The 17512-nt window shown below is 41.4% G+C and overlaps 1 protein-coding gene across 12 annotated transcripts in view; it reads right to left on the reverse strand.

Moving 5' to 3' along the window:
- UVRAG (UV radiation resistance associated) overlaps window positions 1-17512 on the reverse strand; it is a 101555-nt gene that overhangs the window by 11453 nt on the left and 72590 nt on the right. For 9 of the 12 annotated variants that reach the window (XR_008578637.1, XM_054836997.1, XM_054836977.1 and 6 more), the window contains one exon: window positions 4076-4167. The exons of 1 other annotated variant lie outside the window; for it this stretch is intronic. Coding sequence is in view for 9 of the 11 variants with exons in the window: in XM_054836997.1 (XP_054692972.1) it covers window positions 4076-4167 (92 nt within the window). In the remaining 2 variants the exon portion in view is untranslated. Of the gene's footprint in view, window positions 1-4075; window positions 4168-5132; window positions 5359-11448; window positions 11613-17512 lie in introns of those variants that run through there. 2 more of the 12 variants (XR_008578638.1, XM_054837050.1) reach the window with 2 other exon arrangements.

Raw genomic sequence — 17512 nt, forward strand, 5'->3', positions numbered from 1 at the left:
GAGAAGGAAATGAGGCATAGATATTCAAGGGGGGGAAGGAGGGAACGTGATACTCCCGGAGAACTATGCTTAATATTCCTACATGTTTTGAAATATTATCCAGTCAAAAAAATGTGTTTTGTCTTGCTAATGACTGTGTATCACCTATAGGAAAACAAAACCCTGCTTGTATGATGGCAAAACCTCTAAGGTGTAACTAAACCTTCCATTATCAGTTCTCCAAAGCCAGCACGCACCAGAAGGGAAGAAGAGACACCTATGCTTTGAAAAAAATTCCCATTTAACGTGTCCCGGAGTCATCCCACGTCTGCTAAGCCATGACCCATACCCCTCCCACTCTACTGATGAGTATGCAGAAGTGCTACAGAAGTCACGGTTTCGGTATTTTTGGCCCTTCGTTTTCAGATTTGCTTAGGGGATCTTTGGATTTTTACACCACAGTGATGGGTATCACACAAAAACTCACAGTAATGTTTTCCCGATGAAGAAAGCTTTTCTTTATGCATCTTGCTAGGCATTAAGAAGAAAAGCACGGAGAATCTCTTCAGCTGTGCTAGAAATTACTGACAGAATAAAAGTGCACAAGGAGCTGAGCGTCCTTTTCTCAGGGCCTGTTTACTTCCACTGTTTTGTTGGCCAGGTTGAATTTCCGTCAGGCAAAACTTTTTACAGCATTGCTCAAAGGTAACACTTTTTCTACTCCTGTATTTGTTTTCCTTTGCCAAGACTCTCCTCCCAAAGCAAGCAATTTGGAAACTAGCTTTGCGTTCACATTGATCAGCATTTCTGTGTAAGGAGTGAAAGATAGCAAAGAGTGACACAGAAAAATAAGGGCTGGAAATAGCTGTGGCAGGACGAGAGATTTTCCCACAGGATTTTCATTACTGTAACCCACTGCAGTGTAAATTTTGTCCCAAAGGTCTGATACATTGAGCTGCGCTACTCTGAGGCACTAACACCATTTGAAATCTGCTCTTATGATTTTCAAATGGAGCAATAACAAAAAGCTTGGGTTTGTTTATGCACAAAAGAATGTGTGATCACATACTGTCTGTAGAACTGATGTGTTGTTCTTCCCACATTCTGTACACTGCAGGGAAAAAATAAAATTAAAAAAATTTAAAAAGAGGAGATTTTTAGAGCTTAGCAAAGTTTTGGGATCCTACCAAAATACAGCAATAAGAACCCTATTGGAATAGTAAAATCAGAGCAGAGTTTGCCTGCTGTTATTCAACCCAAGACTATTTATCACATAACGCTTTTTCTGCATTAATTTCAGAGAATTACTTCCATCACCAGAAACATTCAGCCTATACTATGCTGCATCTATACCTGTCATGCAGAACATGATGAGACTAGTCTGCAGCCCTGAGGAGAAGGACTTGGGGGTATTGACTGATGAGAAGCTCAACATGACCCAGCAATGTGCACTTGCAGCCCAGAAAGCCAACCGTGTCCTGGGCTGCATCACCAGCAGCATGACCAGCAGGTTGAGGGAGGGGATTCTGCCCCTCTACTCCGCTCTCGTGAGACCCCTCTGCAGTACTGCATCCAGCTCGGGGGTCCCCAGCACAAGAAGGACATGGAGCTGTTGGAGCGAGTCCAGAGGAGGCCACAGAGATGATGCAAGGGCTGGAGCACCTCTGCTCTGGAGACAGGCTGAGAGAGTTGGGCTTGTTCAGCCTGGAGAAGAGAAGGCTGCGGGGAGACCTTAGAGCCCCTTCCAGTCCCTACAGGGGCTCCAGGAAAGCTGGAGAGGGACTGTTTATGAGGGAGTGTAGTGACAGGACAAGGCGTAATGGGTTTAAGCTGAAGGAGGGTCGATTTAGATTAGATGTTACAAAGAAATTCTTTACTGTTAGAGTGGTGAGGTGCTGGCACAGGTCGCCCAGAGAAGCTGTGGCTGCCCCTGGCTCCCTGGCAGTGTTGAAGGCCAGGTTGGAGGAGGCTTTGGGCAACGTGGTCTAGTGGAGGGTGTCCCTGCCCACAGCAGGGGGGTTGGAAATAGATGATCTTTAAGGTTCCTTCCAACCCAAACCATTCTATGATACTATGATTACACTAATAGAGGCTTTCCTACTTCTGCTGGTTTAACGTGTGAGGAATTCAGATACAATATGAATAGCACTGGAAAGCTTTAACTCAACTGATTAAGAAGGGACAGTGCCACAATGTTTAGTGTCATTTCACATCAGATTTAAAAACATAGTTCAAGTTTGGTTTTGAGTCTCCCCTAAAAGCCATATAGTAGCCCTAAAATATTAAGGTTTGGCTGCTAGTGCTTTGTAGTTTGTTATCGTAGCAGGAACAAGTATCATAGAATCCCAGGCTGGAAGGGACTACAAGGATCATCTGGTCCAACCTTTCTTGACAAAAGCCAAATCTTAAAAGTGTCCAATGTTGGGGAATCCACCACTTCCCTAGGGAGATTATTCCAACGACTGATTGTTCTAGTTGTGAAAAATTTTCCTCTTGTGTCCAATCGGAATCTCCCCAGGAGTAACTGGCCCCTGTTACCTCTCATCTTTTCCATGTGAATCCTTGTAAAAAGGGAGTCTCCATCGTCTTTGTAGCCACCCTTGAAATACCGGAACACGGTGATGAGGTCTCACCTAAGCGGCCTTTTCTCAAGGCTGAACAAACCCAGGTCTCTCGACCTTTCCTCATACAGCAGGCTTCCCGGTCCTTTGGTGGCCCTCCTCCGGACCCTCTCCAGCCTGCCTAGATTTTTTTTTGTATAGTGGGGACCAAAACTGAACACGGTATTTCAGGTGTGGCCTGACCAGCGCTGAGTAGAGTGGGATAATGACTTTTTATCTCTGATGGTGATGCAACCTAGCATCCTGTTGGCTTTCTTTGCCACTGCAGCACACTGTTCACTCGTATTGAGCTTCTTGTCCACCAGGATCCCCAGGTCCCTCTCCACAGATCTGTTTCCCAGCCAGGTGGATCCCAGCCTGTGCTACACTCCTGGATTACGTTCCCCCAGGTGCAAGACCTTACACTTGTCCTTGTCGAACTTCATAAGGTTCTTGTTAGCCTACTCTCCCAGCCTATCCAGGTCTTCCTGCAGGGTGGCTCTCCCTTCCAAAGTGTCCACTTCCCGACTCAGCTTGGTATCATCTGCAAACTTCATCAGGATGCACTTGATTCCTTCATCCAGATCACTTACGAAGATACTAAACAGTGTTGGACCCAGTATCAATCCCTGGGGGACCCCACTTGTGACAGGTTGTCAGTTTGAAAAGGAGCTACTTAGCAGCACCCTATGGGTGTAATCTGTCACCTGTTCCCCACGCAATGCACAGACCACTTGTCTATAGCATAACGCATCGGTTTCTCTAGGAAGAGGCTGTGGGGAACCGTATCAAAAGCCTTGGAGACATCCAGGTAGACAATGTATCCAGGGCATCTGCATGAGGCCAAGTATGACCCCAGGACCGCACAAGACCTGTGCAACTTTGGGACAGTGAATAATTAACCTGGGGAACCTAAAACAGCACAATGCTATGTTTGGCTAGAATTCAGGCTTCCAAAGAATGAAGATGAGAATGCAGGACAAAATAATTACTTAAGCTAAGAGGCTGCATGAGCATGCACAATTCAAAGATCATAAATTTAAAAAAATCGAGAATACAAAGCACCTGACACGGGCAGAAATACACTTGCTAATGAATTGCCTTCCACATTTACTAAAGTTCATCTCAGTGGGTTTACAGAAAATTGGTCAAGCCTCACGCTGAAACAGTTGCTGAAAGATAAGCCTGCACTAATTTTAGTCTTATAACACGGAAACCAGTCACCTCACTCTAGTGAGGGAAAACTGCTTTTCACACAGTCTTCCCCACCCCACAAGAAGTTGTGGGGCCATCACATGGATGACAGTATAAGAGCAGAAGAAAATAGTACAATATTGTGGACATCTTATGTGGCCTGTATTTGGGGAAAAAAAAAATCCCAATCTTCACCAAGCATACTTAACTCTTGTGAAGAGTAGCTGCTTGTTTGTGAAAATTTTTCACAGTTAAATGTTTTGTAGCATCCACCCCCTTTTATTTATGAAAAAAATACTTACCATCTAACCATTAGCCCAAGCTCCATGAAGTTTTTCAGGTTAGGAAGTGTTTGCCTTAGATCTGGAGTACTCAGCCCATGTTGATATCTAAGCTACAAGAACAGAAAAAACTAAAATTAGGACTGCTTTCCAAATCTCAGATTCCAATGAATCACGGTCAGTTAATTTACTAAGTTTTCAAAGAAAGCGTAGGATAATCAAGCAGTTCCAAAAGATCTATTCCCTTCAAGGAAATGTTCCATTTAATACTCATAACTTCATATTAGCAAAACCCACCCAAGAACAGGGACAAAATAATCAGTCAATCTGACTGTTAAACCTCATTACTCTTTCCGTTTCCTATCTGTAACGGGAGAGCAGCCTCACAGCTTAAGAAAAATACAGTTATTAAGTGAACAGGCCAAATTCCAACACAATGTCCTATATTCACCGAGTCAAAAAACCATTTATTTGTGTGCAAGTGCCATCTCTCACCCTGAGTGTATCAATGTATGCTGGAATCATTATTGGAATTATTACTGTAATGTCAACTAATAAAAACACATACTGTCACCCAACTGACTTAAATCTGTGTTCCTTATACAGTTTACAGTAACGTTCAAACTGCTGGTATTATTCTCATAACTAAACCCAGCATTCAAACACAATGTCACGTAGCAAAGAGAAAGGCTTCAAACATTGACTTTACACTGACTCCATGCAAACGTTGACTTGCTTTTACCTTCAGATTATCAAATGAAGTACACATGACATCACCATCACTTGTAATTATAAACTACTTATTTAAGAAGTCCCCAAAATAAAAATACCTCTGAAGAAAACAGCACATGGAAGGGAAAAAGTCTGACTTTCTTTCAGGTTTGAATCTCAAAACTTCAGGGAGACTTTGCAGGGAAATATATCCCTCGTGCATTTAAAATATGAGAAAAAATATCCCTGAAGTCCAGTATCTTTAAGGCTATTGGAATGAAGCAGTATCAACTTAATATGCAGTTCTCAGTGGAGTTTAACAGCCTCTAGAAGTCACAGCTGGCCTCCAATATACACATACAGTAACTGCCCAAATCTGATACTGATAGAGCTACTTGCTGAAACATGGAATGATCCCACTCAAAGTTAAATTCACCTTTCAGAATTACACACCTGTTTCCATAATTCATGGAAGGAAGGTGCAGGCAAGCATCTTCTAAGTTAGAAAGATTTCTGACTTCTCCCAAACAATGGGCCAATCAGTTTTTTCACAGAAAAAGACTCTTGAAATTGGGAATGATTTCTGTGCTTGTCTGAGTTTTAGAAAGAAAAATTGCATTGGAATAAAATCATCCTCAGTACTGCATTGTACAACAGGAGGCCATTTATTACGCAGTTTATTATTTCCATATGGACACAGTCAAGTCATATGGTGGGCCTGGATTCATATTTTCTGCTACAATGACAGAACCTGGATTAAGACAACCATACAATATAAATTACTAAACGATCACCACATTCTCCTGATGGGATTACAGTGGATTTGGTTAACCAAAGAACTAGCCTGGGGCAAAAGAAATAAAAAAAGGAAAGAAAAACAAAATCAAAAACATTACATTTGTTCCTCCTACCACAATCAAATGTTCATAGAATACCCCTTTTTATTGTCATCCTTAAATTCTAAGGTTTCAGAGCATGAAAAGATTTGGATTAAGGGATCTCTCTATTCCCAACAGCTCAGATCAGAGGAATGCGTGTGAGACACTTGTATCAAAACATGAGCAAAAATACTGTTTCTGCTAAGACCCATTTTCATATTGCAAATAGTAGAGATGTACAGTAAGTAAAGCTAGGACGTAAGTCTTGTTAAACCTCTAGAAAAAAAAATCATTTAACTTTATAAACTGCATTCTATTTCGGCTTTGTAATAGCTTAAAACCAAAGCAATATTGCCTTATGCATATGTATCGATACAAGCTGACAATCATGTATTTACAAACCAAACCTACAAGTAATCCCAGAAGCTGTTGAAAAACTCACCTGCCTTTTAGTGACAGAAAATAATAAAAAAAAAAACCAAATAGTTGAAGCATCAGAGCAATGAGTGAGTTCCCAGGTTTTAGCCTGGTTCCAAAATTACCTCCTCATTAATGCAACGAGGTTAACTCCTGCTTCACAGTGGTCTGCAAGTCTCACATACCCCCAAAAAGAAATCTCGCTACTTCTACTGACTGATAGAACCTACCACACGTACAGCACACAGCAAACGGGAGCAGGGAGGGAGGAAAAAAAAAAAAAGAGACTTCTCTTTTACTTGAGAGCAGAACTCCTCTTCCTCCTGCTCTTACCCTCTGCCAATGCTGCATCATTAGTAAAGACAGATTGTTCTTTTCCCCAAACTGTAAAGCATTTCTTATACACCTTTCCTTAAGTTTATTATTTTTTAACAGCCAACACCACATGTACAGGGATAGTTACTCCACCTCATCCAATAAATAGCAAGACACTGAATATCAGTAATAACCATCATCTGCAACCTGTTACAGTAGGATTCACACAAGAACATCAAAATCAATTTTTAAAAGAGAAAAATGTAGGGAGAAGACAGCTGCTTTGCTCATGAGAGTTAAAAGGAACTTAGAGCTGAGCATTATGGAAGATGTAAAGAGAAAAGAGGCGAGGAGGAGAGCAGTGAAACACCAGGTCTGGGTAGGAAAACAAAAGCAGAGAGAGGTGACCATGAGCTGTCTTGATTCTCCTAAAACTGAGTTCACATCTGAGTTGTTGCTATTAAACATCACCTACCTCCACCCGCCCCACGCTAAGTTTCCAAAGAAACCAAGTATCATTTGCAAAAGCAGCATTTTATTTGAAAATTAGATTGTTCCTTCAGGATATTACAGCCCCGGCCATCCGAAGGAAACGTGCCTGTTTTGAGTGCACAAGTGTCCAAGATTTGTGTTCACATTTATGACCGGGTATTCTCCATGGGACTGTGAGTAAATCATTAATGATGTTCAAGTAATAAAACATTAATTGCCATTTCCTTACTAATATTTAGCTCCTATATACAGCTTTGTTTTCCCAAGTGCTGTGTTAAATGTTGCTTGATTGAACAAAAACACGTAGTAAACATGAACTGGAAAACAAATAAGCTGAAGACATCGGAGACTTCAGACAGGAGTCTGAGTCTGCTCCCAGAGCAGTTACTAGCAACACTTACTCCACAGAAACAAGATGTAGCAGATGAGATGCATCATATTTCATGAACAGTTCAAGACAGAATAACTTAAGGGAAAAAGTCTCACTTTGTAATTTCTTTCAATTACACAGATTTACTCCTTTTACTCATCTCAAAAAGTGAAAGTTTCAATATCCTATTGTACTTTGTTGCTTTGGCTTCTGTGTTAACTGACATCATTCCAAGTTATTTAATTAGAGATGTAACTCTCTAACTGGGAAAAAACCCACAAAACCCACAACAAAAACCATATTCATAGAATCACAGAATCGTTTTGGTTGGAGAAGACCTTTAAGATCATCGTTTCTACAAGATTTTAGAAAACAACTCTAGATTCATCCAATTAAATTACTTTCTCAGAAAACTTGTATCCCCAAACCTCTGACACTACAAATCCCGTGTGATAAACTTAAGAATTTCAGCATGACGAAAAGACTTCGAAGACAGGATAGACACTGTTTATGACTGTCAGTAGGTAACTGCCTAGACTCCTTTTGTAAAATACGAGTATTTTGTCCTACGACAATTTCAGGAAGTACCTGTACAGAAGATTCTGAAGAAAAAGGAGATTAGATTCATATTAAGGCCAACTCTACCTCTGCAGAAGACCAGCGCATCATACTAGTGGGTATTTTATATTATACTTGCTCTTTATTCCAACATCATAGAAAGCTATAAATGTTTAACTAAGCTGCATTTAAAACACTGGTTCTCTGAGTGAAAGGTAGATTTATTCTTAAAACTTGCATTAGCTTTCTAATAAAATGTTTAAACACTTAATTTGCATCAAAGACTAAGAAAATTGTTCCAGCTATCACAACCACAGCATTAGCTGTAGGTGAGGAATGACAAACAAATTAAAGTTAACTCGTAACAAGTTGGACATAATTGGTTTAGACTCATTAGGGAAAAAAATAATAAAAATATTCAACTGCTCCAGTTTCTACCTGCATTTCCTTCTGTGCAGCCATTTGAATATCTACCAGAAGGAAGTTGTCAGTCATCAGCAGTGAGTCAGCTCCACTCTGAGCATCTCCAAACCACTCCCGACATCCAAGCATCTCCCAAGTAATTTATTTTGTCAACTAGAGTGTTGTATCTGATTGAAATCATGTCAGACAACATAGAAACTTACCACCTTCCTAAAGGTAATAATTCCACGATAAAACATTCATTTGCCAAATTGTGACAAGTGTAGCTACCTCATTTGTTAACTAATTAAAAAAACCAAACCTGCAAAGGTTCAGTTACTCTCTTGTAAAGTCCGTCAGATCAGCAGTACTGGAACTATTAAAGTTTTTCAAATAAGTTGCCTTAAAAAGAAACCATTTAGCTATCTTTCTATTTCTGGGTAATATCTTTATTTCTGAGTAATATCAGATTGCACCCAAGATCAAAATTAGGGCTTTTGCCACTAAGGGGCTGCCTCTTAAGAAAAATAACAATATCCTGCATTTACGTGCAAAGAAGAATAGCCCATTTCCTATACTAATTCCTGTAACAGTATTTAATGACTAATGGTATACGAGCACACACATTTACTTCCAGCCACAAAACCACAGAGTACCTTGACTGGAATATCCTTTTTTGGGAACACAGAATGACTCCAATTCCGAACTCATCTGTTCATCATTTACCATATTGTTTCCCCAGCCATATCCATCTTGTTTCTAAGACATATGGAAGCAGTCTTACAGCTCAGACTATGTTAATAAAGTTCAAAATACCAGCCACTTCAGTACATGTTATGCATAATACTCGAGTCTACACTGAAACCTCCAGCATTTTTGCGCTTCCCTTAGTCTCTACTGCAGGCAACTGGTCCTTGATGTTGTAGCACCGTCTAGTATCTATACAAGAGGTGGACCCAACCCACTACAACAGTGCATGAGCTTGCATAGCGTAAAGGCAGTCAAAAGCAATTCTGAATTATTTTCAGTTCAATAAGGAGTTTTTCTTGAGAGCATCAAGCATTTAAAAGGACATCTGCTCCACAAATGTGAAAACCCACAAATAGAAGCAAAAGTGTTCTTTCGATCAAGTTTGCAGTATTGGTTAACAGCCAAGCATTTACATAAGGTTTTCAGAGGATGTCAAATGCTGGGACAGAAATATAAAATGCAAGTTTTAATAAAATGACATAGTTAATTGTTTTACAAGATCCTGGATGACTTTTCAGAGTATGAAGGAGCACTGGCTGGGATTCAGATGACTAAGCACTGCAATAATGAAAACAGAAAGTGTTGTTATAATGCCTGTTGCTATATAAACAACCTTGGGGGATCAGTGAAATAATGCCTGCTGCTATATAAACAGTTGTGTGTGTTTATACCTTTTGGGGGAAATTATAAAATTTTAGATTATTTGCACTCTTAACATGTTGCTTGCCTTTGTTTTATTAAATCTAGCTAGTTGTTCTAGCTCTGAACAGCTATGTGGGTTTACTGAAAAACCCTTAAGCTGCAACATTAGTGGTATCAATTAGCTCTTTAGATAGCATATCTCAAAACTAAACACTTAAAACTCATTTTTCCTATTTAAAAGACTGTCAATATGCATCTATCACAGTTTGGAAGTAAATCTAACCAAGGCTTTTTTTTTTTTTCTTCTTAAGCTTCTTGGGGAAGTAGGATAGAAAAAACAAAAGGCAACATAGCAAGCACTGTGATTATAACAAGTCTTTAAGTCCTCAATCTTGCTTTCAGAAGGAGCAAATAGAAGACTGCCACAGTAATGACAGCCCTCATCCAAACAAGAGGAAGCGCTCAAACACACGGCTATTTTTATGGAAATGCTGACTTGTACCTATGCCAACGCCTGCCTCCCTCTCCCAAGTGGACTGTTCAGAGGTCCACCCTGGAAAGCAGATGTTTACTTTGCAATTCTTCTAAGGGTACTAAACTAACAAGAAAAACAAGTTACATCAACAGCCTTGAAGACCCACGTCCTTCATTAATCCATTGGGCAGACGCTTTAAAGTTCCTCAAGCTGACCCAGCGTGCTTAAAAAAGCCTTCATTAAAGCCATCTTAAAGCACTCCCATCACAATTTTGATTTAGCACTAACAAATAAGGCATACAAACAGCAATCAAAGCAGTAACAGGACACAGCAACTCCACTTTATGCCGGCCCTTCAAAGGCTGCTTACAATCACACTGTTATTTTTAAAACATGCTTAGTCTAAACTAGCCTGATTTCCCCCCATTTACAAGGTAGAGACTGCTATCAGTAAGATACTTTCCTCTTCTTTTACTTTGATCTGTCACAGCAATAACTAACAGTCGAGATGCTGCAAAGTCACCAGTCCAAGACAGTCAGTTCCACAGTTAGGAAACGTTGATCACTACGTTATGGCTAAGTGTCTGCACACATTAGGTTAGCATGGAGTTCTCACTCATTCGGTTCTTCCAAACTTATCTGATAACAGATCTAATTCTCTTCTACCTTCTTTGATTTGCCTTAGAATTATATTAAGCTGCTTCTTCCCCTCACATCCACCAAAACACAAAGTCTGATCATTATTCAAACACAGCAGCAGCAGCCTGGACGCTAATGCTCAGCAACTTATGTTTGGCAGAATATTACAAAGTAGTTTTCTTCTAATTTTTAAAACTGAAATGTGATAACAGGCAATATTTAATACTAGATTTTGGGTTCACAACAATAGCGTTTATTGGAGATAGACCACAAGAAATTAAGGAAATAGGAGTACGTGTCTGAGTACATGCAGAACACACTGTAGAACTACACATTCAGATGAGCCAAAAGCTGCGTTTCCTCCAGGACTCTCTTGCTCATATTCGCGAAACCTTTCCTGAGAGAAAACACAATACCCCTCCAGAGGGGTCTCACACATTACCCTTCACGGTTCGAGTCTGCTGTCCCGGTAAGGATATGGGAAACCATCGCCAAAGACAGGCTGGGGGAAACAGCCACTTACATAAGTAAACTATTCCTGTGAAATTTGGTGGTTAGTGGGCTCGTTATAAAACCAACATATATTGGCCCCCTTGCCCGTAAAGGTGCCTCTCATATACCATGACCATTTTACAGAAAGAACATTTAAAAAAAAGCAATTTAAAAGACAGAGCAGTTACTAGCTGTGGAAAAGTTCCCCCCCCCTTCTCCAGGGCAGCACTCAAATAACTAAAACCATGTTTACCGTTCGGCTGTAGTCTCCCTGCGTTAGAGCTTGATGAGATGAAACTATACAGCATAACCTTTCCACGTTCAGGTCAGAACTTCTTAAAACGCCTCGGTATCACAAAGCGATGTTTATTGGATTATAAGACATGGGCACACTTACTTCCTATGACCTCATTCGTCCTGAAATTTTGTATTAAAAATCATTACATCAGGCAGAGAACAAAAGGTCAGATATGCAAAAGTTAGGAGGAGAAAAGACAAGTAATATTTTGTACCTACATCTTAAACATGACATTTTCTTTATGCATTTAGCTCCCCAAGCATACTTTTGCACTGCACGAGAAGGTCTGAAGCTTTTTACCTACATATACCAAAAGGGCAACAGTCTCAGGACCACACCGGTTGGTACAGAGAATGCACCGACCTTATCCTGGCTGGAGATGAGAGCCAATATAGCACAGAGCCCAAACTCAACAGCCAGGCTGAAAGGCTGCATCAGGGTATTCCATCAGCTCGGGGTGGTGGATGAGCATCACAGACCAGTTTGGGTTGGAAGGGACCTCAAAGCCCATCTAGTTCCACCCCCCTGCCATGGGCAGGGACACCCTCCACTAGCCCAGCTTGCCCAAAGCCCCATCCAACCTGGCCTTCAACACTGCCAGGGAGCCAGGGGCAGCCACAGCTTCTCGGGGCAACCTGGGCCAGGGCCTCAGCACCCTCACAGGGAAGGATTTCTGCCTCACATCTCATCTCCATCTCCCCTCCTGCAGCTTCAGGCCATTCCCCTTGGCCTGTCCCTCCCTGCCCTTGGCACCAGTCCCTCTCCAGCTTTCCTGGAGCCCCTTTGGGGACTGGAAGGGGCTCTAAGGTCTCCCCGCAGCCTTCTCTTCTCCAGGCTGAACCACCCCAACTCTCTCAGCCTGTCTCCAGAGCAGAGGTGCTCCAGCCCTCGCATCATCTCCGTGGCCTCCTCTGGACTCGCTCCAACAGCTCCATGTCCTTCTTGTGCTGGGGACCCCCGAGCTGGATGCAGCACTGCAGGGGGGTCTCACGAGAGCGGAGTAGAGGGGCAGGATCACCTCCCTCGACCTGCTGGTCACGCTGCTGGGGATACAGCCCAGGTACATCCACATCCATCTGCATAAGCCTGTGAACTCCTCTCTGCTAGTGATGAGGTTTCATCACCTGATGACAGTTTAGAGCAATACAGTAAAGTTTCTAAATTTTTGGAAATTTGCATATGGTGCTACTCACTCCTCCTAAATTTATTACCTTCATATTTTGATAAATCCACTCCAAAACCAGGCAATATTGCCACTTGGAATCAGTCCAGCTTTACCTTGCACCTTAAGTTGTTGCAGGAAAGGAACCTGCAGAATTGTTTAAGCGTGCACAAACCATGCACTCCGTTAGGTATTGAAAACACGAAGTCTTTCGGCTATTTATTCTTTCATGCTATGCTGGGAAAGCTCTTCCTTTAAAATGGGTAGAATCGAGCTTTTGGCAGTTTTTCTAAAGCCTTCATCCAGGTTTGTGAAACCTGCCCCTTCAAGTGAAAAGGCTCTAGCTTTGAGAAAGCATTACTCAAAGAGCAAGTTATGCGGCCCATGCCACAGAGCCTAAATGTTGGGGATTCTCAGCTCCCAGCCCCATGTTTCACCTAAGCTGAACTGCTTCGCAGGTATCAATTCTGCTAATTTTAGTGGGCAAAGGAGATGGACTTTGAAAAAAGATTAGATTTTGAATCAAATGGGAAAACCTCCAATTCGAGGAGTATAGAACCAATAGTTTAATCTGTGTAAGACTTGCTTCCTATCAGGTTAACACCGTCATCCAGTGAACACCAAATGCACTAAGACACACCAAGACCGGAAATGTTTTCTCTTATGATGGAAGATATTTCAAACTTAAAAGCTGAGGTCAGAGAGCATTAAACCAAGGCCTGTTCAGCAATGGCCTTCCTGAAAACAACTAGCAACTTATATTTGCTAAACTGAAGCAGAGCTTGTTTTTTCCTATTTACACAATATTAACCTAAGAAATATTCACATGAATTAACCACAAGGCCAGCAAAGAAAACAGCCCCTTTAGTATTTCCAGTCTCTTGAAAAACAAAATCCTTTAAAGCTCTGGATTTCCGAGCGTTCTGGACTGATCAAAAAGTAAACGAGCCAATACATATCAGCCACTTTTATTCCTTTTGTCAGAGAACAACTTGCTCTAAACTTCAACCACAGTATATAATAAGCCTGAAAGGCATTTATGAATGATTAAGCAGCTGTCATACCCAAAGCTTTCCCAGGATTTGTGCCCTGATGTGCCAAATCCTATGCATAGAAGTAAGAGACAAACCCTGCCTCGTAGAGCACAAAACATACATATTAAATTATACAACAGAAGAATAAAGGATGTGGGTAGATGGAGAAAAGAAAATAACAGAAGTTCAGCGCAAAAAAAAAAAGCAACAGCTTGTTGCTTGCTAACGACAGATAAGAGTAAATTTTATACATTAAAGCAAGTGAGGTTTGAGGAAACGCTATGCATTTTAGCATGATTTTTTCCCCCATTAAGAGCTGGCAACATGGCAGAAAATGAGATGGTTCCTGAAGGAAGAGATGGGCTCACAGATGAGGTCCATGAATTGCACAGGTGTGCTGAAACCAGGACAAGGTGTTAACACTTCATATCTGAAAGTCAAGCTTTGTCTGCAGAGCACACACCCTACTCCTTAGGAAAAATTATACACTGCACCTTTTTCCTGCACTAACACACTGTGCCACGGCTTGATAACAGACTTCCCACTTTCCTGTCTCTTTCAATTTCAAAATGTAGTGCTTATATATACTACAAAGCAGTTTAACTTGGCAAATCACATGTATTTATGTCAGCTTAACTCTATCAGGAATCCATTTTCCTTTTGATTACTGAATTCTGGTTCTATTTTAAACACATACTCTTTTTTTTTTTTTTTTTGAAGAACTTAGTGGGCTGAAGAGTTAATGCACAGAGACGATGACAGCTACATAGTACACAACTGATGCAACACACAAAGCATGCTTGCCGAGGGTGGTCCTCAAAATTATTTTGGAGAAGTGACTCTAAGCAGAGCTGGTGGTGGTCCCCAAAATTATTTTAGAGAAGTGACTCTAGGCAGAGCTGGTGGTGCCACCTCTCCTGTTCCACCCAACCACGTTGTTCACCCCACCTCAGCTGCAACCAGAGAAGCACAGCCTGGGCTCAGGCTGCAGGTGCAGGGATCCATACGGGTTGGAGAGCCAAGATCTGCTCCTCCAGAGCAAGCTAACCTTGGCCTTTTGCTGATCTGTACAGACTGCCGACGGGCAAGGATAGGCAGGCTTTCCTCTGAATGAAAGGGCGACTGTTGTTACAGCTAATCCAGTCTCATTTCAACCTATTTTATCTTGGCATGGGTGATAGGAAAGGAAAAAAAGCAAGCCTTCCAACGAGTTTGCAAAAAGCATATGTAAATTCCCCAATTCTAAATGATCTGGCTAGGTCTCAGCCCATTGCTACCCTAGGAGACTTTCAGGAATGAAACTTCTCCTAAAAGCTTTTGGCTCTGTGCAGCTGGAGAAGGTACTTTGTGGTTTTTCAGGTGCAGTCCCTTCCTCTTAACATTAAAATGAATGCTTGGCACTTTACAAGATGAGGACTCGGCTCTGGCTTCAACCTGTGCTCTTTCAAGAACACTTTTCCCTACGCAGTTAAATTGGCCACAAATTCAGACAGTGCATTCTTTCTGAACTGTACGTTTTATGATCTTAGTTTAGGGGCCTCGTAAAAGATGTAGTGTGCAAGTCACAGTATCCTACACTCAAAGGGTCATAACCACTGCATCCACACTGATACCCACAGAACTCCTAAAGACACTTCTGCTTGGTAGTGTTTATTGCCAAAACAAATTTCTAGTCCTAACGTTTCTGCTGTTCAACTTCCCATGGAAAACTTTAATAGTTTCTATTATAAAGTTGATTTTCTCACATGTTAGATAGGCTAATAGAGCCAGGAACTGGACATCTTGCCTCATTTCATGTTTAAGACCTGAATTTCAGTTCAGTTTCTTACATATGGCACTAGTACATAAGCATTTAACTTTTATTCCATGCAGCTATTAGAAAGATATCACTTTGACTGCAACTAAAATACATCAAGAAGTACTTTGCTTTTCTTCTACGCCTCTCTGAATGTTACTTACCTTGTGCATTAGACAAGCAACTGAAACAAAAAGCGCCATTCCCTTGAGAGCAGCACTGGCTGATCAACATCTCTAGCAGGTTACACAAAGCACGTAAACGTCGTCTGCCACCATGTGGACACAGCAACTCTGGACACAGGGAAGGCGGGCTAGACACAAGTTACTTGCTTGGATCTGTACTGCATTGATGTGAAAACAAACATCCTTGGGGGAGCTGACAAAAGACTGAGTGATTTTTTTTTTCGTGGCAAATAGCAAAGTTCATCTGTTGCTAATGAGTGTCAGATGAAAGCAGAACTATTCTTTGGCCAGGGCTGAGCAAATCATGCCAATGTGAATAGGAGTATTAGTCTAACATCACTCAATAGTTGTCTGACAAAACAAATCAAGGCTGGATCAGAAGAGAAGCCTTGCCTTGTGAGGTGATCGTGAGCACGCATTCCGCCACAACAGAAAAAAAACAACCTTAACTCACGCAGTGTGACAACTCAAAAAGATTTCACAAAACCTGGAAGTGATGCCTGACAAGGTATGCTCTCACTGCCACCAAAAAGGTGCAGAGAGGTCTTGCACTGATCAGAGTTCTGCCCTATGGTTCTATAGGGAATCTGGGTTGAGACTAAGAATAAGAAATTCAGAAGATCAAGAGACAAATTAGCTTGCACCCCCTTCAGTGGCTGACTGAAATACCAAATCAGCATTTGATACTCAGAGTTGCAAATAAGATGATTGTCCTAGGCAAGAAAGTAGCTGCAGTAAATCCCCTTCTGACTAGGACCAGAAGAATCTAGCTCTACAGCTATAAAGCAATTATTTCCTCTCCAAGCAATCTTGCAACCAGACAAGGAATAGCGCCTGTTAAGTATCATGCAAGAGACAATCTCTTGAATACCTAAAGAAACTGGAAGTTTCATGAAGAAGATGGTCATGCTCACAATGGCTACACATCATATACACATGAGTTCGAAATAATGATCAACACAGGAAAGAAACCATGTAATATCATCTTGTATACAACTTCAGGCCAGGTATTCTCCGGCAGTGACACTGTGCATGCTCACTAAGGACTCATCTCAAAAAAGACAGTCACTAAAATCAGATCATATCTTCATATGTAATAAAGAACCTACAATGAAGTCAGGCTCAAGCAATCAAGGCTCTAGGAATGGAGGAAGGAGATAAAAACAGCCAGTAAGCAGCAGTAAAGCGTCTGTCTTTCTAAAGGCCTGAGATTTGAAACTCAAAGCCACCGCACTCATCCCCCCACACTCTATGGTTAAAAAAAAAATAAAGAACAGAGAGGGAAAAACACCTGGAGCACTGAGACCACTGCTCAAGGACTTGTGAGAACTTAGCTTAGCAAGGTCCATGCCCATGCCTGAGCTGAGCTGTGTGCCACATGCATTACATGTTCAGAGCAATGAGAACTCTGAGAGATACCAGCTTGCCCATGCTGTGTGTTTGCTTATCACCCACAAAACCCCCCACAACACTTCAGTGAATTCCTAATATTCACCCACTATAACAGGAGGTTTTCATGGTGTAATGCCATCTCCTCTAGTGTGAAAACCTATGCAAGAATTCATTTTGGTTTCCTCCTAAAGCCTCATCTTCCTCAACTACTCCACACACATCCATTACTTAGCAGCTGCAGAATTTGTGGGGCCAGCAACCTACTGAATGATCTCCCAGCGCCTAACGCTTTTGACAGCTGAGCAATTCACTCCCATTGTAAGCAACTGTGTTGTGCTTCACCTTTGACAATGCTCGGGAATGACAGTGATTTTTTTTTTTTTGTTATCACTTGACCTAAGTCACTAATTTCCCTTTTAAAAAACCCAACATATTTGTATGTTCGTTAGAG

Source organism: Grus americana, chromosome 1, assembly GCF_028858705.1.
Source record: "Grus americana isolate bGruAme1 chromosome 1, bGruAme1.mat, whole genome shotgun sequence".
NCBI lineage: Eukaryota > Metazoa > Chordata > Aves > Gruiformes > Gruidae > Grus > Grus americana.